At 39.6% G+C, this 25,589-nt stretch overlaps 1 protein-coding gene across 6 annotated transcripts in view; it reads left to right on the top strand.

Moving 5' to 3' along the window:
* Nucleotides 1–25,589, top strand: part of gpam (glycerol-3-phosphate acyltransferase, mitochondrial) — a 94,270-nt gene that overhangs the window by 54,245 nt on the left and 14,436 nt on the right. For 5 of the 6 annotated variants that reach the window (XM_087998828.1, XM_043712857.2, XM_043712859.2 and 2 more), the window contains 12 exons: nt 2,100–2,249; nt 3,613–3,712; nt 8,781–8,917; nt 11,747–11,846; nt 12,515–12,727; nt 13,291–13,404; nt 14,057–14,142; nt 15,550–15,656; nt 16,588–16,658; nt 19,334–19,598; nt 22,823–22,959; nt 23,512–23,589. In XM_087998828.1, the coding sequence (XP_087854954.1) occupies nt 2,100–2,249; nt 3,613–3,712; nt 8,781–8,917; nt 11,747–11,846; nt 12,515–12,727; nt 13,291–13,404; nt 14,057–14,142; nt 15,550–15,656; nt 16,588–16,658; nt 19,334–19,598; nt 22,823–22,959; nt 23,512–23,589 (1,558 nt within the window). The remainder of the gene's footprint in view (nt 1–2,099; nt 2,250–3,612; nt 3,713–8,780; nt 8,918–11,746; nt 11,847–12,514; nt 12,728–13,290; nt 13,405–14,056; nt 14,143–15,549; nt 15,657–16,587; nt 16,659–19,333; nt 19,599–22,822; nt 22,960–23,511; nt 23,590–25,589) is intronic. The other variant, XM_087998829.1, reaches the window with a different exon arrangement.

Below are 25,589 nucleotides of genomic sequence, written 5' to 3'. Positions count from 1 at the left end.
TGAAGGAAGCTGCACCGATGTTGTCATTGATGCACTGGAGAAAGAGTTCTAGCTAGGGTCTGGAGTAGTACTGAAACAAAGAATGTTCCATGTACCCCACAAAGAGACAGACATAACTGCAGGCCATGCAGATACCCATGGCCACCCTGATCTGATGAAAGAGAGTGAAGTTAAAGGCGAAGTTGTTCAAAGTGAGGGGACAAACTTGGCCAGGCAGAGGAGGGCGGTGGCGGATAGGGACGGTTCAGGCCTTTTTTCTAGGAAGAAGTGGAGAGCTCTAAGATTGTCCTGATGGGGGAATGAGCATATAGAGGAATTGCATGTCCATGGTGAAGAGATTCTGAAACTGATATAAAGGTCAGAAGAATCGTGAATGTAAGTGGGAAGGGACTGGGCAAGGGGAGAAAAAAAGTCAAGCTGAGGTAGAAACAAAGTATTCTGCAAACCAGTCACACAATCTGCATTTGACCTACGCAATATAGAACCGATTGCATTGTGAGCAGCGAATACAATATATAAATTCAAAGAAATACTGGTTATCACTGTTACATCCAGAAGCCATGGAAGGTAGGGAAAGGAGGAGGAGTTTAAAGGGCACTTACATTGAAATATACTATGGGAAGGAAGGGGGTGTTATGGGGTGTTTAAGGAATTACCAGACTATGGAGGGAATGTTCCATTCGGAATGCTGAGATTAGAGTAAAGGGAAAGCTGTATTTGGTGATAGCATCATGCTGAAGGTAGCCGAGCTGAATATGGAACGTGGGGACAAGGGGAACCTTGGAGGGAAAAGAGCAGAAATGCAATAAATAGAATGCCAGATGCAGAGCCCTGTCAAATATATTGAGGGGAATCCTCAGTTGAGGAAAATGGAAGACACATCAGAAACATTGGTATGGAAGTCTAAGTGATTAAAACTTGGCATGATGGCTCAGTGGTTAGCACTGCTGCCTCACAGTGCTGGGGACCTGGGTTCAATTCCAGCCTTGGGTGACTGTCTGTGTGGAGTTTGCACATTCTCCCTGTGTCTGCGTGGGTTTCCGGCAGGTGCTCCAGTTTCCTCCCACAGTCCAAAGATGTGCAAGTTAGGTGGATTGGCCATGCTAAATTACTCATAGTGTTCAGGGATGCATTAGCCAGGGGAAATGCAGGGTTACAGGGATGGAGTAAGGGGATGGGTCTGGGTTGGTTGTTGTTTGGGAGATTGGTGTGGACTTCTGGGCAGAATGGCCTGTTGGAATTCTATTAAAAGAAAAGGTAGAAGCTAGGAAAATGGTGTTGTTATGGGAAGCAGTGTATAAGGAAGTATAGTTGAAAAATGTGTTGCTGGAAAAGCGCAGCAGGTCAGGCAGCATCCAAGGAGCAGGAGAATCAACGTTTCGGGCATAAGCCCTTCTTCCTGAAGAAGGGCTTATGCCCGAAACGTCGATTCTCCTGCATTCCTGAAGAAGGGTTTATGCCTGAAACGTCGATTCTCCTGCTCCTTGGATGCTGCGCCTGACCTGCTGCGCTTTTCCAGCAACACATTTTTCAACTCTGATCTCCAGCATCTGCAGTCCTCATTTTCTCCAAGGAAGTATAGTTGAACTGTTTGAGAGTAGAAGTGGGCTTGAAGTGAATACTTGTTGATAACCTATCCTCAAATGGAAACTGAGAAATCGAGGAACTGAAGGGTCGCAGAAAATTGGTGCAAAGGTGAGAGAGAGGAACGGATGTTTGAAATTAAGTTGGTGATGTTTTCCAACAGACTCCAGTACCGATATCATCAATGTACAGTATTGGAAAAAGAGGTGAAGTTGGTTGAGGTGGGTGTGGAGAAGAGAAGGGAAGAAAGAGAGTAGGAACAGAAGGCCAAGGAGCTCTGCAACCAAAAATGTTCTCGATATCCAACAAGATATCCAAATACTCTAGACTGTATTTACAATGCAGTCAAAATGAAATTCATGAAATCTAAATGTAGCATTAGGCACTTGAATTTCTCAATATAATATGAGCATTAAAATTGCTTTTGTAGGGCTCAATCACGAGCAGTAGAGTTAGGCATTGTTACTTGAAAATATCCAGTTTTTAAAAAATTAATTCTATAAACTTTCGATTAGAGTGCAAAAAGCTATTATGGAGACGGTAGCTGAAAGAATGCCTGTGGAAACTCTTGCCCAGCCAGACCCCAAAGCTGTGAGTAAAGTAAAGAGAAAAGCTCGAGGAATCCTTCAGCAGATGGTGGCCAACATCTCACCTGTTGTGATCAGGTAATTGATGAGATCGTGACAAAACATTGTTTTTGCCAATTTTCTGTTGTAATTAATATAGATGTTAATTAATGGTCAAACAATGGTTAGTTAATGTAAAAAAAGGTCAAACTATCTGGATTAAATTTCCTGTCATATTGCATTGAAAGTGGCTATTTAGGTGAGCATCTGATCTGAAAGACTGCACCTTGACAATACAAGCCACTAAAGTGGCAGCTCCTATCATTAGAGATTCAGGTATGGACTTCAAACTCAGCCAAGTGAACCAAGCTGACAAACAAGCTTTTAAGCTCTGAATTTTGGTAGAGATACTGTTCCTTTGGACAGAGAGCTACTGGGTAGCAAACAGGTTGCTTCCCACCCTTTTGCTCTCATAGCTGTTAAACTGAAGGTAAAAATGGCTGCAACAAGGTGCTTCATAGTAGTGTTATTTGATTTTTTAAATTCTAATCTTGTCCTCCAGTATTGTACTTGGCAAGCCATTTTCCAGGAATGGTTTTCAAGGTCATGAGCTCATCAAGCAGGTCAAACATGTTCTACCATGTTCATCACAAATTCATGCCAATGTTACATTTTATTTTATTTCTTTTCATACTTTTCTTCCTCTTGTGTTTCTTCTCTCCTCCCATCTACCCCTCTACCACCATATCATTTGATACTTGGAAGGTCATTGTGATACAAATTCCATTCATTGCTCAAAATCGCAGTATTGCCAGCATAAGCAGAAAGCAAAGATCCTAATCCTGCTCGATTGTATACTGTTCTCATCTGTTCCCTCAGAGAAAACAAATAGCTTTATAATCAGTAACCGCTAAGAGCTTCTTATAATTTATCAGAAGTTTGTTCAGATTTCTCTTGCTGGCTTGTTACATAAATGCATTGGGATTGGATTGTACAAAGGTCCCATTTCTGATCAGTGCTGCGTTAGTTGATCAGTCAGAACAGTGATAGAGGATCTTAACTGTCCTGGAAGGCTGACTAACTATCCCATATTTTATGGGACCACCCCAGATCAATGAAGACTGTTTGTTCTTTTGAATGTTGTACATTCTGTAAACCTTATGACAGCCACTTGTAAAACTTCAGCAGTAGCCCCCACCCTCTGCCATGCTGAGCTACAGCAGGAATCACCATCTTCCTCTTCCTCTCACCTCCCCTCTCCCTTCTGGCTATGTTTCACTTTCACAATAGAATATTTTTCATGCTCCAATCATTTAACATATACATTTTCCAACAGTAGCTGTATAGAACCGCTATTGATATCACAAGATGTTTGCTTCAGGTTCTGTGCAGAGAAGAGAAATGCAAAGCCTAGTTTGCATCTAATAAACATTTGCGTAAATAACCTATTTTGTTTTTTTAGATTGACAGGTTGGGTGTTGTTAAAACTGTTCAATGGCTTTTTTTGGAGCATTCAGATACACAAAGGGCAGCTGGAAATGGTTAAAAAAGCTGCAGCAGAGGTAAGCAATTACAAATAAGTGCAAACTTAATGAAGTGCAGTGTACTTGAGTGGGAAATTATATCTGCTTTGCTGGCTGGTTGCTAAGAGGAGAGTGAGAATGATGAGGGTAACTACCTGTTGTGTTGGGAAACACCTGGACCCTGTGCAGTGCCTTCTGATGAAATGTTTACCTTAGCTCACTTGCTTTACGTGGAATCAATAGCAATTTAGCATGTTGTTGCTCAGGTATCCAGTTGGCATGAGTTGCTGATGATACTGTAACAGTTCAAAGCTACTTATTGCTTGCTGAGCTTTAGCACCACTAGAGATAAGTAGTTCAGAGGCCTGACACAAGCCTCTGAATGGTTTCTTTAGATTCAGAGGCCATGAAAAAGCCAAGCTTTAAGCTTACTTTGAATGAACTCAGCCTTTTCTCATCTGGTACTTTTTCCGTAAAACTTTTGAACCTATAATACTTTCATCATAAAAATATCATTCAGAAAATACTAATGTATTAATTATCAACAAGGTCCATTTCTCAAAAGTGTCAAGTTTTAATTCCTAAATTATTGCCCTAAGGTCATGATTATGGTTATAATTAGAAGTGGGTTGCAAATAGATACAAAATTGAATGATGAGTTAACTAGGCATGCTTGTGACCCAAATACTTTTTACCTGATGTTAATTTAAGAGAAACCTTTGCTAGGAAGGAAGAAATTTAAGTAACTTGAAGAAATAAGAGGACTAATTGGAGGGTAATTTCTTCAGTTTCTTTAGTAGCATTTTTGTTTGAACCTTTACTTCTAAATAGTTAGACTCGGTATTATAATTTTTTGTTCTATTTTCTAATTGTTCCAGGAGTGAGTAGATATTTTTAATCAACCTGTTCAGATTTGATATGATGCACCTCTGGAGTTAGTGGATTTGAATCTGGGCCTTCTTGCCCAGAGGTATGGACACTACCATTTCACCATGAGAGCCCCTGTGGGAGTATGTATGCTGGATGAGACTTGAGTCATTTTGGCTGTCAATGATGCTGACTTGAGCATCAAATTAAACATGATGTTCTTGTATAACATGCATTATTTTCCCTACCTTGTGACCTTCTCCATTGTGCAATGCTCTGTATAAAGTTGCACTATTTTGATTTCCCAGGCACACTGTGTACTATTTAAAGTTGCATATCAGTGCAATACCAAATTGTTAGCTCCATTATTTTCCTTTGCTAATTTGGAATGTTTCTAAGAAGATTCTCAATTGAAATGCAGCCTCAGCACTACCAACGCTGTACCCTTGCCAATTAAGAACAAAGAAAAAGTGAGGGAATGCAAGAATCTTTCTCAGGCTGGGGAATGGTGGTTGTGAGTGGTATTCTGGTGGAGCAGAGAGAGACAGAGAGAGATTACAGCCAAAAAGGACAATAAGACTGAGCACTTCGGATTTTCATAAAGCAGTCCCAATGAAGCAATATTGGCAGCTCAGTAGCATTGTCTGAATTTCTAAGATCTTGCTGTTAAACGTAATACATTGAGTTGCCATGAAGTGAAAGGAAATATTCTGCATTGAGTAATCAAGAACAAAATCAAGCTGTTTATGTTTAACTTGTGACAGTGTTAATTTAGGCATCACAGATATTCAAACCTAAGAAGGTAAAGTCATCATGTAACTAGTCCTCCAATTCTTTAATGATCCTAGCACAGAACACTATTCAATGGTAACCAGAGTTGTTCCAAACCTGATTCATCTTTTAAATAAATGTTATATTCATTTGTGTAAAAGTGCATTGGGAGTAGTCAGTTAAGTTAAAAGGAATTGATGCGCATGGTCGGTGCAAATTGTATGACATTGGACACTGGGAGTGCTTTCATATTCTAATGTAATTGAGATATTTAAATAATATTCTGAATTGAGAGCAATGCTTGAATTGCTTTTAATTATTGTTTGAATTCACATTTTAAACAAATTGGTCTCAATTTCTTCCTCTCTTCAAATCAGATTTATTTAATTTGCATTTTCTTTGCTGAATTTCACGTTCACTGTATAGTGGTTGAGTGTCCAACTATATTCAAGAGATGCTCATTAACTGGGGGCTCACTTGGGCTCCTATAAATATTTTTAATCAATCTTTTCAGGAATATTATGGCACACCTCTGAAGTAAAACCATAAGGCATAGGAGCAGATGTGGGGCTATTCAGCCCATTGAGTCTGCTCTGCCATTCAATCATGGCTGATAAGTTTCTCAAACCCATTCTCCCACTTTTTCCCTGTAATCCTTGATTCCCTTTGCAATCTGTCTTTGTCTTAAATAAACTCAATGATCTGGCCTCCACAGCCTTCCATCGATTCACCACTCTATGGCTGAAGACGTTTCTCCTAATCTCTGTTCTAAAAGGTCTTTCCCTTACTCTAAGGCTGTACCCTTGGATCCTAGTCTCTGTCATCAATGGAAACCTCTTCCCAATATCCAATGTGTCCAGGCCATTCAGTATTGTGTAAGTTTCACTTAGATCCCCCCCTCATCCTTCTAAATTCCATTAAGTATAGACCCAGATTCCTCACACATTCCTCATATTTTAAGCTGTTCATTCCTGGGACCATTCGCATGAATCTCCTCTGAACATGCTGCAGGACCAGTACACTTCTCCTGAGATATGGGGCCCAAAACTGCGCACAATACTCCAAATGTGGCCTGACCAGAGTTTATCAAGCCTCAGAAGTACATCCCTGCTTTTATATTCAAGTCCTCTTGAAATAAATGCCATCATTGTATTTGCCTTCTTAATGTCATAGAATCCCTACAGTGTGGAAACAGGCCATTTGGTCCAACAAGTCCATACCAACCCTCCGCAGAGTATCCCACCCAGACCCTTCCCCATTACTCTACATTTCCCATGACTAATGCACCCATCCTACACACCCCTGAACATTATGGGCAATTTAGCAAGGCCAATTCACCTACCTTGCACATTTGTGCACTGTGGGAGGAAACCTGAGCACCCGGAGGAAACCCGAGCACCCGGAGGAAACCCAAGTAGACACGGGGAGAATGTGCAAACTCCACACAGGCAGTTACCCGATGGTGGAATCGAATCCAGGTCCCTGTTGGTGTGAGGCAGTAGTGCTAACCACTGAGCCACTGTTAACTACTGACTCACCTGCAAGTTTACCTTGAGGGAATCCTGGACTAGAACTCCCTACTCTCTTCAGACTTCTGAATTTTCTCCCCATTTAGAAAATAGTCCATACCTCTATTCTTCCTACCAAGGTGCATGACCTCACACTTTCTCACGTTGTACCCCATCTGCCACTTCTTTGCCCACTCTCCTAACCTGTCCAAATCCTTCTACAACTTTCCCCCCTCCTCAGTGCTACCTGCCCTTGTTGTATCATCTGCAAACTTAACCAGAATGCCCTCAGTTCCTTCATCCGTACCATTAATGTGTAAACTGAAAAGTTGCGGTCCCAACACTGAGCCTTGCGGAATACTACTTGTCAACGGCTACCATCCTGAGAAGGACCCTTTTATTTCCACTCTCTGCTTTCTGCCAGACAGCTAAGCTTCTGTCTATGCTAGCACCTTACCTCTAACACCATTGGCTTTTATCTTATCCAGTAATCTCCTGTGTGGCATGTTTTCAAAAAAGCCTTCTTGACATCCAGGTAGATAACATCCATTGGTTCTTCTTGATGTAATCTGCTTGTTAATTCCTCAGAGAATTCTAGCAGATTTGTCAGGCGTGACCTCCCCTTGATGAAACCATGCTGACTCTGTCCTATTTTACCATACACTTGCAAGTATTCAGAAATCTCATCCTTCACGTTGGATTCCAAGATCTTACCCACGGCCAAGGTTAGGCTAATTGGTCTGTAATTTTCCATCTTCTGCCTTACTCCCTTTTTAAAAAGTAGTGTTACTCTGAGACCCTCCCTGATCTAGTGATTCCTGAAAGATTATCACCAGCACCTCTAATATTTCTTCAGCTATCTCCCTTAGAACTCTGGGGTGTAGTCCATCTGGTCCAGGGGATTTTTTCATCTTCAGGCCATTCAGTTTTGCTAGCACCTTCTCCTTGGTGATGACTACCATACTGAGGCCTGCCCCCTCACTCTTGAATAGATGGGACTTGAACCTGATTTGGGATAGAGACACTGACACTGCTCCACAAAATCCCTGTTTGGGCTACTATATATATATTAGGGATGTAAAGGGGCTCTTGTTGTGCATTGGTAGAGTTATCGGCAAGATGGTCTTGGCTCAAGTCTCATTTGTTCCAAAGGTATATGCCTGTATAGGTTAATTATATATATCTATGGGAGTATAAGGGGTCTTGTGGCACAATGGTAGGGTACCTTCTCTGAGCCCCAGAGGTGTTTAGCACATCTGAACATGTTAATTAAAAATAATTGTTTTCCTTATATGAAAACTTGTTGTTAATTTGTAATGCATGTCTCTGTAACCTAAAAGCTTTTTAAATCTGTAGCCATTAAGCTTTAGTACTGTCCTTCACATCTGTCTGTTTGAAAAAGAACAACATGTACTTTGTATTTGTACTTGATTGATCACATTCTGAAATCTCATTTGTAACATGTTAATAGGATTTATCCTTGGCATGTTTGAGAATATACTTATTGTCCTGTATTAAAAGCGATGTTGAGAATTTTTGACAATGAGAAATAAGTATTAAAGGGTTTGCGGGTTGGTAATACTCATCTGCAACTTGAAGTGAGATTTTAAAAGCTTGAACTAATTTGCCAATATGCTGGCTTTAATATGTTGTGTATATATTGTGTTGCAGATCTCCATGCTGTTCGTATGATGATATTGTCTTTGAAAAGATAGGTTCTAATAATACTGCAAGATTATGTTCAAGGCAATTGTGGCAAAATAAGATGTACCACTTATTCTTGTAGATCTGATTTAGCGTTACAATGGATAAAACAAAGGATGAATAGAATGCATTACATAGCTATTTATGTCTAGTTTTATTCAGCTTTTATTTGACCACGTTTTTGCCTATTATTGAGAGTTTCCTCAAATAATCATTTATAGTCTATTAATCTTATATTTTTTCTCTTCTCTTTACAGCAGAATGTTCCATTGGTGTTTCTGCCAGTTCACAAATCGCACATTGACTGTTTGCTGCTCACGTTCATTCTATTCTGTCATAATATCAAAGCACCACACATTGCTGCGGGGAATAATCTGAATATCCCCATTTTTAGGTGAGTCAAATGGATCCAAAGCTATTTCTCTTTACTCAGTTCCTGCTGGCACAGACACACTGGGCAGCTTATTGTATGTCGGAAACCTGATGAGACACTTGCTATTAGATTTTTCTTATAGATATGATTGGCCTGTTTGTTTCAAAGGTGCAGAAAAAAAATCTTCATACAAAGGAATTTAAAAAGGTTAAGTTTTGTTTCAGAGGTCATTAAACAGAATTAGTGCAGCAAGTAATTAAGAAGGCAGATGGAATTTTGGTCTTTATTGTTTGGATCTATTTGGTGCAATAGAAATACAGAAGTTTTGTTATAACTGTATAGGATATTGGTGAGGTCACACTTGGCATACTGTGTACAATTTTAGTCCCTGAATTTAAAAATGGGGTATACAGAGGAACCTCGATTATCCAAAGGACACGAGGGGGGAATATTTTGTTCGGTTAATCGAATTCCAGATAATCAATTGCCAGATAACATGGTTTAACCAAGCATCGGGACCTTGCGATCTTGTCGGATAATCCAATACTTGGATAATCGAATGCCAGATAATCGAGGTTCCTCTGTACTGACATTGGAAACAATTCAAAAGGCAGTCACTAGACTAATTCCTGTGATAGAGGGCTTGACTTATAAAGATTGCGTTCAGTTTAGAAGAGTGAGGGATGATCGTATTGAAATATACAAGATTCTGACGGGGCTTGATGAGTTAAATTTCGAGAAGGTATTTCCACTAGTGGGGAATTTTAAACCAGGGAACATACTTACATAATAAGAGAATGTTCATTTAAGACTGAGATGCAAAGGAATTTCAAAGGGTCGTGAATGTCTGGAATTCTCTATCCCAGAGATTTGTGGAGGCAAGATCACTGAAAATATTTAGAGGAGGTGGATACATCTTTGGTATGTTGAGATGTTGAAGGTTATGCGTAGAACAGTACAGCACAGATCCTTTGGCCTTCGATGTTGTGCCGACCTTTTATTCTACTCTTAAGATCAAACGGTTGCTCAGTGGTTAGCACTGCCTCACAGCACCAGGGATCTGGGTTCAATTCCAGCCTCTGACAGTTGTCTGTGTGGAGTTTGCATATTCTCTCCGTGCCTGCGTGGGTTTCCTCCTGGTGCTCTGGTTTCCTCCCACAATTCAAAGATGTGCAGGTCAGGTGAATTGGCCATGCTAAATTGCCCATAGTGTTAGGTGCATTAGTTAGGGGTAAATATAGGATAGAGAAATGGGTCTGAGTGGGTTACTCTTTGAACTTGTTGGGCCGAAGGGCCAGTTTCCATACTGTAGGGAATCTAATCTAAAACAAAACCTACATACCCTTCATGTACTATCTTCCATGTGCCTATCCAATAGTCGCTTAAGTGTCCCTAATGTGTCTGACTCTACCACTACTGCTGGTAATACATTCCACACACCCACCACTCTCTGACTAGAGAACATGCTTCTGACATCTCCCCTAAACCTTCCACCAGCACAAAAACGCAGTTGAGGTCTGGGACAGATTGACCTTCATTTTATTGAATTGCAGGGTTGGTTTCAGGAGCTGAATGGCCTGTTTCTTATATTCTTACATAAGATCAGTTGATGTTCAACAAAACAATAAATACTTTAATTTATAAGTAGCAATAATAGATATGGAAAAAGAGCAAGACGTTGGAATTAAAAGGACAAATCTGCCTCAATTAACAAAATAGAACAGCCTGAATGGGATGAAATATCTATTCGTCTTTCGTCCGTAATTTTGGTGAGGAGCGAGGTTATTTTGAGTTTTAACTGATTTTTTTTTTAAAGAAAGTGCTTGGTGAGAAAAATGTCCAAGATGCCCCATGGGGACAGCATGGAGGCTCAGTGGTTATCATTGCTGCCTTGCAGCGCAAGGGACCCAAGTTTGATTCCAGCCTTGTGTGACTGTCTGTGTAGAATTTGTATATTCTCCATGAGTTTCCTCTGGATGCTCTGGTTTCCTCTACTGTCCAAAGATGTGCAGGTTAGGTGGATTGGCCATGCTGTAGTGTGCAGGGATGAGCAGTCTTGGTATGTTATCCATGGTAAATGTGGGGTTATGGTGGGATAGTTTTTGACAGATTGGTGCAGGCTCAATGGGCCAAATGGCCTCTAACTGCACAGTAAAGTTTTGATTATTAAAAGCTAAATTTTATTTACACAATTTAATTAAACACATTGCAATGAATCAGCACCCTTCAAACTTTAGTATTTCTTTTCATTGATGGGATTAAATTCTCTTTTTTTATAAATTCTAAGGGTCCTGAGAGCGTATTTGAGCAGTTGATGAAATTATTGATGAACATGAGTTTGCAGCCTTAGATTACTTATTTTTTATAAATTGACATTCTTACAAAACAAATTCAGAACAATTTTTGCTATGGAAAAGGGAAATATGATGCTGGTATGTTAGCCTGTACATTTGAGTTCAGTTTAAAGTTTGTTGTTGGAAAAAAATGTTTGCTGTTTTAGTCTACCTCTTATTCATGCCATTTTAGCATAGATCCCAGCAGTGCTTAAGTAGGAAAAATGAAAGGTTTTAGGTGATCATCTGATTTACTGCTCTAGCTTGGTGACTTGCTTTAAAATATAAAGCTTTAGAATTCTATGTAACTATATGGTTATAATTGAAACTAACTATTCTGACACAGAATAATGGAAAAGATGCTGCTTTAAATTGAAGCTGCTAAGATCTTCTACTGCTTTATTTGCCTGAAAAATGGCCCAAGTTACTGATCTGTCATATGTACTTATCACTGTGGCTAGATTGTTGTGGCTGTCCTGATTCACCTGTTTTAAGACAGCGTATGTTGATTTTTCAGCACTCTCATAAGAAAACTAGGTGGCTTCTTCATCCGTCGAAAGTTGGATATTGGTGCAGATGGACGAAAGGATATCCTGTATAGAGCCATTCTACGTGTGGTAAGTTTTGATGTGACTAGTAGGGAGTTGAAGCAAATCCTTGCAAGGATTAGCAGCATTTGCACTGTGATGCTGTTGTAATGGATCTCATGACAGCCATAAATAAGTGGGTCATTTGCAGTGAGAAAGTTCCGAATTGATTTCTCTTTCACTGCATTGTGTAATTCTGTTATTTTTTCAATGCAAAGTAGACTTTGATGTCTACCTGTGTGCCGAGTCTTGGGGGAAATTTTTTGTTGCATTAATTTGTGTTATTGGTACTCCCACAGATTGAAGTATACTTTCAGTCTAGTCATAAACTGAACTGAAGGTGTTGTCTGGCAGTCCACTGGTTCATACAGAACTTTCTAAAAAGGACTTTCAACATTTTTAGTGCTGGGAAGAAGGTTGCCCTTATTATCTAGGGTTTGCTGGGTATGTGCTTAGCCAGAAATGCTCAACATCCCATGAAAGAATATAAAAACATTCCATTGGTCCATGACTGAACGTCTAGTATAGCAGTATATTCAGTGTTGCTGGAATTAGTTCTTTCAGCATATATCAAATTAAAATATATGTTCAGTAATGATAGGTGCAAGGAGTTGTTGAAAGGCTAGTCCAAAGTGTATGAGTTCGTAAGTATACATCTGGTCTATTTTTATTTGAGTGTTATCTGTTTCATTTTGTAGTACATTGGGGAACTTCTCCGTCAGAGGCAATTTATGGAAATATTTGTGGAAGGCACACGGTCTCGGAGTGGTAAACCATACATGGCCATGACAGGCCTTCTTTCTATTGTGGTCGATAGCCTTTATGAAAATACTGTTACCGATGTTATGATTATTCCAGTTGGAATCTCATATGACCGGATCATCGAAGGCAATTATAACAGTGAACAGCTGGTAGGTTGTATTATGCGGTTTTGGTTATAATCAGGAGTGCTTTTGCAGAACTGTTTTTAAAACTTTGCTGTGGTGTTGACTGGAAGTGATATGGATTACAGATTGTTTAACATAATGATGCAGTATTGCTTCTTGCTACAAGGAAACATCTGTGCCCATTGTACCACTCATTTCTTACAAAACTTCGACCATTAATCTTTTAGGGAATGCATACCCAAGAGAAACGTCAGAGACTTTTTACAGCTATTTAAATATTCATTGTTAAATGTAGTTAGTTCACAATATATGTACATCTAACTACTGTTGATTATTTCTTTCCTGTGTATTTGTCCGAATCTTATTAATTGAGCATTGAGAAGTAGGTGAATTGCTTAATTTTATGAACCAGTGGGAGCCAAATGTATTGCCATAATTTTGAAGACAGAGAACTACTTGGTGGATTTGGCACCATTTATTAGTTTTATGGCAAGCAACCTGCACTGTTCTTTTAAATTAAAATAATTTAGTGACTGATTCAATTCTGAATTATGTATAGCAATGTAACTAAAAATGCTATTTTCTAGGGAAAACCTAAAAAGAAAGAGAGTCTTTGGGGTGTTGCACAAGGAGTCTTCAGAATGCTTCGTAAAAACTTTGGCTGTGTCCGAGTAGACTTTGGACAACCTTTTTCTGTTAAGGTGAGTGACCAAACCAGACAATCGCCTGCATTTAGCCCTTTAAAAATGTGATCTGTTCAATATGGTCAAACCAGTTATTCCACAGACTAATTTATTCCCATAATGACCTGGAATGTATAAATTGTTATTCACTTTCCATTTAGGAGTGCCAAAACAGTGCAATTGTAATATGTGGTTTACAATATAAAGCATAAAAGGGTTATGTGATGTGAAAGAATATGGCTGATGTTCTCAGAGCCCAAAGTAACGTCATTAAAAAGATTGTTTTATTTCCTCTGCATCGATCATTGAGTTGTTGCACAATTTTGAACTCTCCAAATACCTAGAAACAACATGAGCCCCTCCTTTATCTGGTCAGTGCTCCCCGTGCTTTCATCAACTAGTTTGTTCCTGCCTGAGATGTTCACGAATGTTGCTTTAAGGGTTAAGTTTTTTGTTTATTGCCAGATTAAACCACCTTATTATTGTCATTATTTTTGCATCTCTTGGCCACCAACCTTTTAAAAGCAAGTGGCTCACAATTATGCTGTGGAAATAATGACGTTCACTTTAAATTTCCTTGCTATGTTCATTGAAAAATTAGCTTGTTTAAAAGGTGCCATGATTGTTGTTAATCAAAGTAAAAGAAAAAATATAATTTTTGGTACTACAGGAGTATATTGATGCTCAGAGGAACCGTCCATTGCCTGCTGAACTCTCTCTTGAGGAAATCCTCCTTCCAAATATTATCTCTGATAGGTAAGATTTATGGTAATAAATGCAAGAATTTAGGATACTTGGTTTATTGAAATGAAGCCAATTGTACACTTGTGTAGATAGTTGCAATGGCAGATTCTAGTCAAAAATGCACTGTAGTCCATCATGCACCATCAAACAATGTGATTACCATTCACACCTTAAATTGTGGCCCAGCCTGCCACACCAACAAACTGGCTTGCCTATGAAGATATTGGCCTTGTTTTTAGACCGATGATGAAATGCTCAGATCTACCCATATCAGACCAGCAGGCATGATTATTTCCATTGAGTTGGGTAAACCGCTATTGATGAGAGTGGACCTGTTTGAAAATAGCAAGTTTTTTGCAAAGAACTTCAAAAGCTACATTCATTTCAAGCTAGCATAGTGGGAATTGTTGTAGAGGAGCTTTAGATTCAGGTATGTCCCTAATCAGCCTATTCAGAGATATTGTTGCATGTTTATGGAGCAGGTGGGATTTGAACTCAGGCCTTTTGGCTTAAAAGTAGTGACATTACCAATGTGTCACAAGAGCCCTCAAGATCAGATTCAGTGATAGAAATAATGATTTTGCTACAAATGGTGCCTATGAAATCATCCAGGATTTGTTGCCTCTGAAAGTTATTTTTTGTTGGAAGCTAATGTGTGTTGTCACTTCTTTTCTTCTCCATGTATTTTGATTTAATTCCTTATTCTATAAATGAATGCCATCTCCAAGCCAAGCAATTAAGGCAGTCTGCTTCCAGACCTCTTCTAGTGTTTTTTTTGGTTATTTAACCTTTTTTTTTCCTAATCAAGCTGTTCAGATGTTATTATACACCCCAGAGCAGGTGGGACTTGAACTCAGGGTCGAGGGGTGAGAATACTACCAATGTGCCACAAGAGGGCCCTCCTCTACGAGTGTTGATTTGTAGCCCCAACACAAGAAAATTTGACTTTTATTTGCAGAATCCTTAGGGTTGTTTGACTCAAATTGGGAATTAAATCTGTGGGGATGTGAATCTGTGAACTAATTATGTTATGTCATAGTTCATGGAATCTCTATGCATGGAATCTCACTTCTGTGCTGTATTAATTAACAGTCTCTGAGGGATTTTTCAGAAACATTAATTGTTTTTGAACTGTAGTTTGTTCAGCTTTCCAAGAAATAATTGAAACTATTAAAGTTTTGCACCATCGTAAGATAAATTGTATTCGACTGAAATGAAACTTACAAAGAGCTAAAAGATAAGTTTTGGGCAAAAACGTAATTTCCATTTTAGTTTAGGTTCCATTGGATTCCTTTTTGATCATTGATATCTGATCTGCTTCACAATGTTTTCAAAATTTTCTGCTATTATCTTAAGTAACAATATAGTAGTTATTTCATTTATATGTTATTGCACTCTGCTCTGTTTTTCTCCATACAGACCAGCCCTTGATTATGCTGATCCTGATCACGTTCCAAATATCAGTTTTTCAGATGAACAGTACAAGCGTCAACTGATTTCCAATGTAGCTAGGCATGCATTATTCAGTAAGTGTCAACTTGAATCATTTGAATATTGACATTTTTGCAATTTTCAAATTATACTTGCTGTCTGTCTACCTGAACCAAAACACAATGCTATTTTATGAATCAGCAATGCAAAAAAAAAGAGCTAAATATATAGATATAGAACTTCCTACCACATTTAGTAGTTGAGTTGAATAGCATAAATACATATAAGGGAAGTCAGATGAGTTTGCAAGATGAAGGAGTGCTCTAATAGGATTTATTGAAACTGTTAGGTGGTAGAACTGGAAGAGTGTCATGCCTCTCCCTTCAACCTTCAGCCTCAACTGGCATAGACCAATTAAGCCAAATAGTCTGTTTCTGACCTCTTAACCTTTATGTGGTGCTATGTAACTTATAGTGCAATAGCCATTGTCATGTAAGGCAGCAGTGGCTATTCTATAATTAATTCTGTTGAGCAAGTGAGTGATATCCAGTAGTTCCCTTCTTAATTGCTGACCGCAGTTTCCAAGGGGTGGAAAAGGATCAGGCTCAGCTCATGATGCATATGACCATCTCTCAGTTGAAAAGCTTTCTGACATATGCTTTCTGAGTTCAGGCACAGGTAGTTGACTCAGGTATGAGTAAGATATTAATGCCTGTTACATTTCAGCATATTTCATTGCCTATATGAAAAAAAGAGAAACACATGCAAACTTAATTTGATTTCTTTCCAAATTATTTGAGGGGGAATATTTTGCCATCTTCCTCATTCTTCTAGTCTCATTTAAAAATTAAAATCAGTAAATCTTTTGGTCATTACTCATCCTGGTTTCTTTTTAGAAAGAAACTTGTAGCAAACACGTTTAGAATGTTTAGACATCGATCATGAATTTGCTGATTAATGTATAAATTGTCTACAAATTGATTTAGGCATTGTATTTATATTCATTGTTTGATTCATAAATTCCAGCTGCCAGTAGATGTTCTGCTGTGATGTCCACTCACATTGTTGCATGTTTGCTGCTTTACAGGCACAGAAAGGTGAGAGCTTTTCATTTGTGAGCCATGTATTGAGGATGACAAGTGCTACCATGCGCAAAAGATGCAAGTGTTATTAAGTATTTTACTTTGGAGAACTTTAGTCCAACTGCAGAGATAAGTGTGTGCAGATGGATGACTAAAATTGCGTATCATATGCCATTAAATTTCTTGAACAAAATCTTTGTCATTTCCATGTCTGAAGCCTTGCAAGTTGGAACATAAACTTGGCAACAGTTTACTTTAGTTGTGTGCACATCTTCAAGTTCCCTGTTTGCCACAACAACCTGCAGTATTGTGTATTGCAATTACACAAAATAAATCGTTCAGGCAAAAGGTTTGTCCATGTGTGGAGTCTAGTTATTGTACGTACATTTGTCAAAGACATCAAAAAATAAATATGGGAGCACAGTGAAGGGATACATTTTTTAAAAATAACATTCGATATCTTGAAGTAAGTTAAAATAATCAGGTAATTCTAATATGTACCTTATTCTATTTACAATAAGATTCTCTGCTGTTTGCAACTGTCGTCCTGCACGCAGTAGAATAACTATTGGGTGCTTCATGATTGTTATTGGCAAGCTTTACAAGCAGTACCAATCACAATCCAGCCACAAATTACAGAATCATGGAATTTTATGGTAAAGAAGGAGGCCCTTTGACCCATCGTGTCTGTACATGATTCCTGAAAGAGCTACCCAGCTAGTCCCATTGTCTAGCCGTATCTCCATAGCCCTCTCAATTCATCACTTCCATTACATATCCAGCTCTATTTTGAAACTTTATGGAATTACCTTCACCAGTCTTCCAGACAATGCATTCCAAATTCTGACAACTCTGAGTAAAGAAGTTTCTCCTCATCTCACTCCTAGCTCTGTTGCTGACAGTCTTGAAATTGTGATCCCTTAGTTACTGATATACCAACCAGTGGAAACAGAATGTTCTTTTGTAATTCATAGTATGTTACTTTGAAGGTCTTTAGTCCAACTGCAGAGATAAGTGTGCTGATGGATGACTTTAAAATTGCATATCATATTCCCTTAAATTTCTTGACCGAAATCTTTGTCATTTCCATGTGTGAAGCCTTGCAAGTTGAAATATAAACTTGGCAACATAAATGCCTCAATAAGGTCACCTCAAAATCTCCTCTGCTCCATAAATTAAATCTATTAATTATTTATACTTGTATTAGGGATAAATCCTTAGATAGATAGCTGAAAGTCAAGTTCAGGTTTGATTTTTATTCTTACATCTCTTCAAAATATCAACATCATATATTCAGAATAGAGATAATAATGAGGGGTTGAGTGAAATTTTTGTTTCACAAACATTGTGGCCCAAACAACATGTCCACTCTGGAATACCTCATGTATGAGTCTGTGTAGAAACCATTGGTTAGGCCACAGCTTGAGTATTGTGTGCTGTTGTGGAATCCACATTATTAGCAGGGATATGAAAGCACTGGAGAGTGCAGACGAGATTTACAAGAATACTGTCTGGGCTTGAGAGTTTCACTTACATTTAGAGATTGGATAGACTAGAGTTGCTTTTCTGAAAGGAAACTGGCAGGGGACATGATTAAAATGTATAAAATTATGAAGCAGAAAGACACAGTAGACAGGAGGAACAGGGATCAGTGACCGGGAACATTGATTTTAAGGAAAGGTGGAAGAAGTTTTGAGGGGTTGTGGGGAAAAATGTTTTCACCCAGAGGGTGGTGGAAGGCTGGAACTCACTGCTGTAAGGGTGGTGGAGCCAAAACCCCTCGTAACATTTAAGAAGCACTCAACAAGGCATACATGGGTATGAACCAAGTGCAGGAAAATGGGATTAGAATAATGAGATGCCTATTTTTGACTACAGACTCGATGGGTCAAAGAGCCTTTTTTCAGTGCTGTAGACCTCTTTGACTATGTCTGAACTATAGATCTGTTCCATAATTGAATAAAGACTTGATCCATTCTCCAGTATTCTTTATTACTTAATGGGTTGCTTTTTGGAAAGTTAGAGAGAGTTCAAAGTAGAAATTGGAGAATTTTGACTCCCAGGTGAAGCAACTCAGTACTGTTAGCACAAAGGGTATTTAAGACTGATAAATACGAATTTCTTAGAGTTTAGCTTCTCTCATTCGAGAGAGAGATGACTGGTGGTGGGTTAACCTAAGGGTTACCATGCCTCAGATGAGGGGAGCTGTTGAGAAGGCAGAATCTTCAAAGTAACTTCAGCCGTGTGGGAAGTTGAACCCACACTCTTGGTGTTATTCTGCACTGCAAACTAACTGAGCTAACTGTCTTCTGCTGTGTTAAGTTGTTCATTGTATTGTTATGATGATCCCCAGTTAAAAAAGCAAAATCATCAAAATCAGGGATGAAGGACCCCTTTGTTAAGTTACTTGTGAGATTTTATCTGATTTGCATGCTCTCCCTAAAATAAATTGCATCCGCTTCGTGCCTGACATGGTAAGGATCATAGGTTCCAGACAGTGACAGTTTTCGACATGTACATTAACTGATGACATTGCCTACATTTTTGAGTATGGTTATTTACAACATAATTTTATTCATTGTTCAAATTATTCAAATTGTTAACTGTAAATCTGGGCTTGTGATTTTGTATTTGGTAAGGTCTTGAGTTAATTAGAGACTTATTTTTCCCAAATCATTGCTCTTATTCAGGGTGTCCACTTATCAAAGTTGGTGGAAGATTTCTTCTGTATGAAGGAGGTGGTGTTAGCTCGGGATTTTGATTTGGGCTTCTCTGGAAATTCTGAAGACCTGGTTATGCATGCATTGCATTTACTTGGAGAGTGTGTCAATGTCAGAAGCTCCCGTCGCAACAGTGAGTTTTTTATTGCTCCAACCACAACAATTCCAGCCTTGTTTGAGCTGAATTTCTACAGCAATGGTATCTTCCAAGTTTTTCTCACTGAAGCAATACTTGGTAAGTACTAAGTCATGGTGTCACCACTAGATGGCAGTTAGCGACTGCTTCTATCCATTAATTAATTTCCAGTTAATCCACTTAGACAAGCGTAATATTCAAGCTTTGTGCATGATACCAAGCAAATAACAAAATCAGAAAATCTCAGTAAATCTTAATAATAGTGCAAGTAATTTTTAAATATGTACATTTCTAAATTGATGGAAAATTATGGGTTTGAACTTTGAATTTGCAATTGCATACCCATTAAAGCATTAATAATAAAATTGTGAGATATATTGAAATAGCCAATTTCCTTAATTATTTCAAACAACTCAATCATTTCACCTTATGTGGAAATCTTCCCCGGGCTTTATGCAAAGCGTGAAGGAGTTGGACTAATCGGATATTCTTTCAAAGCAGCCACGCAAAGATAATTGGTGGAATTACCTCCTGGGCTATCAAATTCGGTGATTAACTTGTACCAAGCTTGGTTACTCAGTCTTATCTTAGCTCAGTCCCTTCATTGTAAGTATCATCAGGATGAAAGGTCTTTCCAACACCAAAAGCAGTGTGGTTCCTTGAAATTCTTTATCACAGAGGTCTGTGGTTGTAGAGGTTTGGATATTAAGGGAATTAAGGGATATGGTTGTAGTTCAGGGAGCTAGGATTTATGATCGGTCATTGTTTTCAATAGCAGAAGAGACTTGAGGTGAAGTGGCCTGCTGCAGTTCCTATTTTGATATCGTGGACATTGCTGACAGGGTCAGCATTTATTTCCCATCAGTAGTTGCCCTTGAGAAGATAGCTTACCACTATCTTCTTGAACCACTGCCATCCATGTACTGTAGTTAACCCCCACAATGTCATTTGGGATGGAATTCCAGGATTTTGTACCAATGACACTGAACAAATGCCAATATGTTTCCAAGTCAGGATGGTGAGTGGCTTGGAAGGGAACTTGCAGGTGGTGGCGTTCGCAGATATCTGCTGCTCTTAAACCATAAGACACAGGAGCAGAATTAGGTTATTTGATGCATTGATTCAGCTGTGCCATCCAACCATAGCTGATACATTTCTCAACCCTGTTCTCCTGCCTATCCCTGTAACCTTTAATTACCAGAGCCTATCTTTCTCTGTCTTAAATCGCCTCCCCAGCCCTCTGCAGCAATGAGTTCCACAGATTCATCACCACTTCGCTGAAGAAATTCCTCCTCATCTCAGTTCTAAAACGGTCTTCCCTTCATTGTGAAGCTTGCCCTTGAGTTCTAGTCTCTCCTACTAGTGGAAACATCTTCTCCACATCCATTCAATCCAAGCCTGTCAATATTCTGTAAGTTTCAATCAGGTCCCCCCCCTCCCCCATCCTTCTTAACGCCATCAAATACAGACCTAGAATCCTCATTCATTCCTCATATGACAAATGCTTCATCTCTGTAATTATTCTTGTAAACCTCCTCTGGACTCCGTCCAAGACCAGCACATCTTTCCTTAGATATGGAGGCCAAAACTGCACACACGCAGCCTGACAAGAGCCTTCTGCTGCCTCAACTGTACATCCTTCCTCTTGAGATGAAAGCTAACGTTGCATTTGCCTTCCTATCTGCCACCTAACCTAGATGTTAACCTTAAGAGAATCCCGAACCAGGATTTCCAAGTCCCAGATCTCCAAAGCTTTCCCCATTTATAAAAATAGTCTATGCCTCTATTCTTCTTACCAACATGCAGAACCGCACTTTCTCACATTGTATTCATCTGCGTCTTCTTTGCCCACTCTCCTAGCCTGTCCAAATCATTCTGCATCCTCCCCACATCTTCAGTACTACCTGTCCCTCCACCCATCTTTGTGTCATCTTTAAATTTAACAACAATGCCCTCAGTTCCTTTGTCCAAATCGCTAATATTTAACCCGAATAGTTGTGGTTGAACTCACATCCCTGTGGAACTCCACTAGTCACCGCCTGCCATCCTGAAAAAGATCCCTTTAACCCTACTCTGCCTTCTGCCAGTAAGCCAATACCTTGCCCTAACGCCTTCTAAATAGTAATGGTCATGGATTAGTAAGGTGCTGCCTGAGAACTTTGGTGAATTTCTGCAGTGCATCTTGTGGATGGTACACATTGCTGTCCTTAGCATTGGTGGTGGATGTTTGAGGATGTGGTGCCAGGTTTTATCCTGGATAGTGTCAAGTTTCTTGAGTGTTGTTGGAGCTGCACTCGTCTGGGCAAGTGAGGAGCATTCCAATGCACTCCTGACTTGTGCTTGTGGACAAGCTTTGGGTAATCAGGAGGTGAGTTACTCACTGAAGTATTTCTAGCCCCTGAACAGCTTTTGTAGTCACTGTGTTCATATGGCTAATCCAGTTGAGTTTCTAGTCAATGGTAATCCCCAGGATGATTGTGGGGGATTCAGTAATGGTAGCACCATTGAATGTCAAGGCACAGTAATTAGATTGGCTTTTATTTGAGATGCTCATTGCCTGACATTTGTGTGGCACGAATGTTACTTGCCACTTGTCAGCCCAAGCTTGGAATTTATCCAGACTTGGACATGGACTCCTTCTGACCTTATGGATGGAAGGCCATTGATGAAGCAGCTAAAGATGGTTGTGCCAAAGGCACTAACCTGAGGAACTCCTACAGAGATACCCTGCAGCTGGGGTGACTAACCTCCAACAACCACAGCCATTGTCTTCTACACTATGTATGACTTCAACCAGTGGAGAGTTTTCCTTTGATTCCAGTGACTTCACTTTTGTTAGGGCTCCTGCATGCCACACCCATACCACAATATGGACTTGCCCTCCTAAACTGAACACAGTGTATCAGTTGAGGTCTAACCAATAAGTCTTCAGGAGAAGTGGAAAGAAAGTAACCTTTTTTTACTAGATTGTTGGAATTTAGTTGATGATAAACTTATATTGCTGATAAACTTGAGTAACATTTAAAAACAGCATTGATGGCATTGGTATTAGTCCTTTCAGCATGCAATTTCTGGTGGGTTCATTTCATGTATTTTCCAATTTGTCAGTGTTTGTGCTGCACGTCAGTAAATTTTGGTCAAGTGAAATGGTATTAAAATTGATATGTGCTATGTTTGTTTTAATAATTACATAAAGTTTATGAGGCAACCTAAGAAATGTCTTCTGGTATTTGTTTTAGAACTGAACAAACTGCCCCTGTGACTTGGTAGTCTCTCTGTCCTGTTTCCAGCCAATTCTCATTCTCCCTTTCACTGTATTACAGCCTGTTCTCTCTCTGCTATTCTGAAGGAGAAGATTATAGAACCAGGCCAAATGGAGTTAACAGTCAGCCAAGAAAGACTTATTCGCACAGCTGCTAGTCTGTCCCACCTCCTTTCCAATGAAGTCACAGTGGCATTGGTAAGTGCAAATGAGATGCATAAGCCTTGTTATTCTATTAGATCTCTGTGGAGATTTCAATACTTTTGGCTTAATAGACAATATATGGGCGGCACGGTGGCACAGTGGTTAGCACTGCTGCCTCACAGCGCCAGAGACCCGGGTTCAATTCCCGCCTCTGGCGACTCTCTGTGTGGAGTTTGCACATTCTCCCCGTGTCTGCGTGGGTTTCCTGCGGGTGCTCCGGTTTCCTCCCACAATCCAAAAATGTGCAGGTTAGGTGAATTGGCTATGCTAAATTGCCCGTAGTGTTAGGTGAAGAGGTAAATGTAGGGGAATGGGTCTGGGTGGGTTGCGCTTCGGCGGGTCGGTGTGGACTTGTTGGGCCGAAGGGGCCTGTTTCCACACTGTAAGTAATCTAATCTAAAAACAAATTGTAATAAGTCTGAAATAATTAGAATAAGATGTGCAACATAGCATTTTTAATAAGATGTGTCAGTTTTGATCGCAATGTAAATAATTTATTGTGAATTAAATATAAATTTATCTCGTCCTTCCCATTTCTGTTTGTAGCCCTGCCAGACATACTACCATGTTTTCCATGATACTGTCAGAAAGTTTATTCAGTATGGCATCCTGATGGTGGCAGAGGTGAGCAAACAATTGACTGGACTTGTAAATGCATGAACAACTACATCATTTATAAATTCTCAACTGCATATATGAAGTGAGATAAGTGTTGTTGTCTAATGCGGTAAAAACAATGACTGCAGATGCTGGAAACCAGATTCTGGATTAGTGGTGCTGGAAGAGCACAGCAATTCAGGCAGCATCCGAGGACAGGCAAAATCGACGTTTCGGGCAAAAGCCCTTCTATTCCTGATGAAGGGCTTTTGCCCGAAACGTCGATTTTGCCTGTCCTCGGATGCTGCCTGAATTGCTGTTGTTGTCTAATGCACCTACCCAAATCTGACTTTTCTTTCTCTGCTTGTGCTAATTCTCCAGGAGACAATGAGGTTACATTTACAGGAAATCAGGTTGAATCACAGAAGAACACCATTAAAGACGCCATATTCTTGATTTGCCTTGACCTGATAATATATAGAACCTTAGTTCCTGTGGCAAGTTTCTTGACTATTTTGGCTACAATTCTCAAACAGAACCTAATTAATCCAGAATTAATTAGAAAATTATCCTCACTTCCTTAAAATGTTGCTGGTCTAAATCCCACACCGAGGGTAAATTGCTCAAAATCTCACTCTAGTGTTCTGGTGGACTTTGAATTCCAAAGTATCCCAGCAACATAAACTTTTTCACTCTCTTTCTTTGTGAATTTTTGTGATTGTAATTTCTGGCATCCTTTAAGGCAAGGTGGTTTCTAAGTCATTCTGTTGCAATTCAATTGTTTTTATGTAGATTGAATTGAATTGAATTTATTATCACGTGTACCAAGGCACAGTGAAAAGCTTTGTCTTGCGAGCAATACAGGCAGATCACAGTTAAGTTGCATAGATAAGTAAATAATAGGTAAACAGCGGCAAAAACAAAAACACAGGTACAGGCGAATGTTGAGGGTTTGAGAGTCCATTCAGTATTCTAACAACAGTAGGTAGAAGCTGTTATGAAACCGGCTGGTGCATGTGTTCAGGCTTCTGTACCTTCTCCCCGATGGTAGAGGTTGTAGAAAAGCATTGCCAGGGTAGGTTAGATCTTTGAGAATGCTGGTGGCCATTCCCTGACAGCGCCTGCTAGATGGATTCTATAGACGGGAGGTTGGCCTTTGTGATTGTCCAGGCCGAGTTCACCACTCTCTGTAACTGTCTACAATCTTGAATGGTACAGTTGCCATACCAGGTAGTGATACATCCAGACAGAATGCTCTCGATGGTGCACTTCTTAAAGTTGGCAAGGGTATTCGCCGTCATGCCAAATTTTCTCAGCTGCCTGAGGAAGAAGAGACAATGTTGGGCCTTTATAACTCGTGCATCCACGTGAAGAGTCCAAGAAAGCTTGTTGTTGATGAGCACTCCCAGGACACTCTCCACTTGTTCCATTTCTGTGTTGTTAATGTGTAGGAGGGCATGAGTAACATCCCACAGAGAGTCAATAATGAGTTCCTTGGTTTTGCCAGCATCGAGAGCTAGTTTGTTCTCAGTGCACCATTTTTCCAGGTCTTCCACCTCCTGTTTGTAGTCTGTTTCATCGCCATCTGAGATTCGACCGACTATGGTGGTATCATCAGCAAACTTGTTAATGGCATTAGTCTCATATTTGGCAACACAGTCATGGGTATGCAGTGAGTACACATCCTTGGGGACTCCAGTGTTGAGCGTTTGTGAGGATGAAATATTGTCCCCAGTCTTCAGATTGTGGCCTATGGCTCAGGAAACTGAGAATCCAGTTACAGAGGGTGGGGCTTAATCCATGACCACTAAGTTTAGTAATCAGTCTCAAGTGGATATTAGTGTTGAAGGCTGAACCGTAGTCAATGAGTAGGATTCTTACGTAGCTGTTCTTGGTGTCAAGATGTTCTAGGGAGGAGTGAAGGGCAAGTGTATGGAGATATTAGATATTGTCAGAAAGATAGATTTGCACGTTTATAAAGCCATGACACAGTATATAACCTTTGACTCTACTGTACACTTTTAAGG

Source organism: Chiloscyllium plagiosum, unplaced genomic scaffold (genome assembly GCF_037043375.1).
Source record: "Chiloscyllium plagiosum isolate Xiang-an unplaced genomic scaffold, Cpla_swu_hap1 HiC_scaffold_22, whole genome shotgun sequence".
Classification (NCBI taxonomy): Eukaryota; Metazoa; Chordata; class Chondrichthyes; order Orectolobiformes; family Hemiscylliidae; genus Chiloscyllium; species Chiloscyllium plagiosum.
The sequence above is the reverse complement of the archived record's forward strand: the minus strand, read 5'-3'. Positions and strand labels throughout refer to the sequence as shown.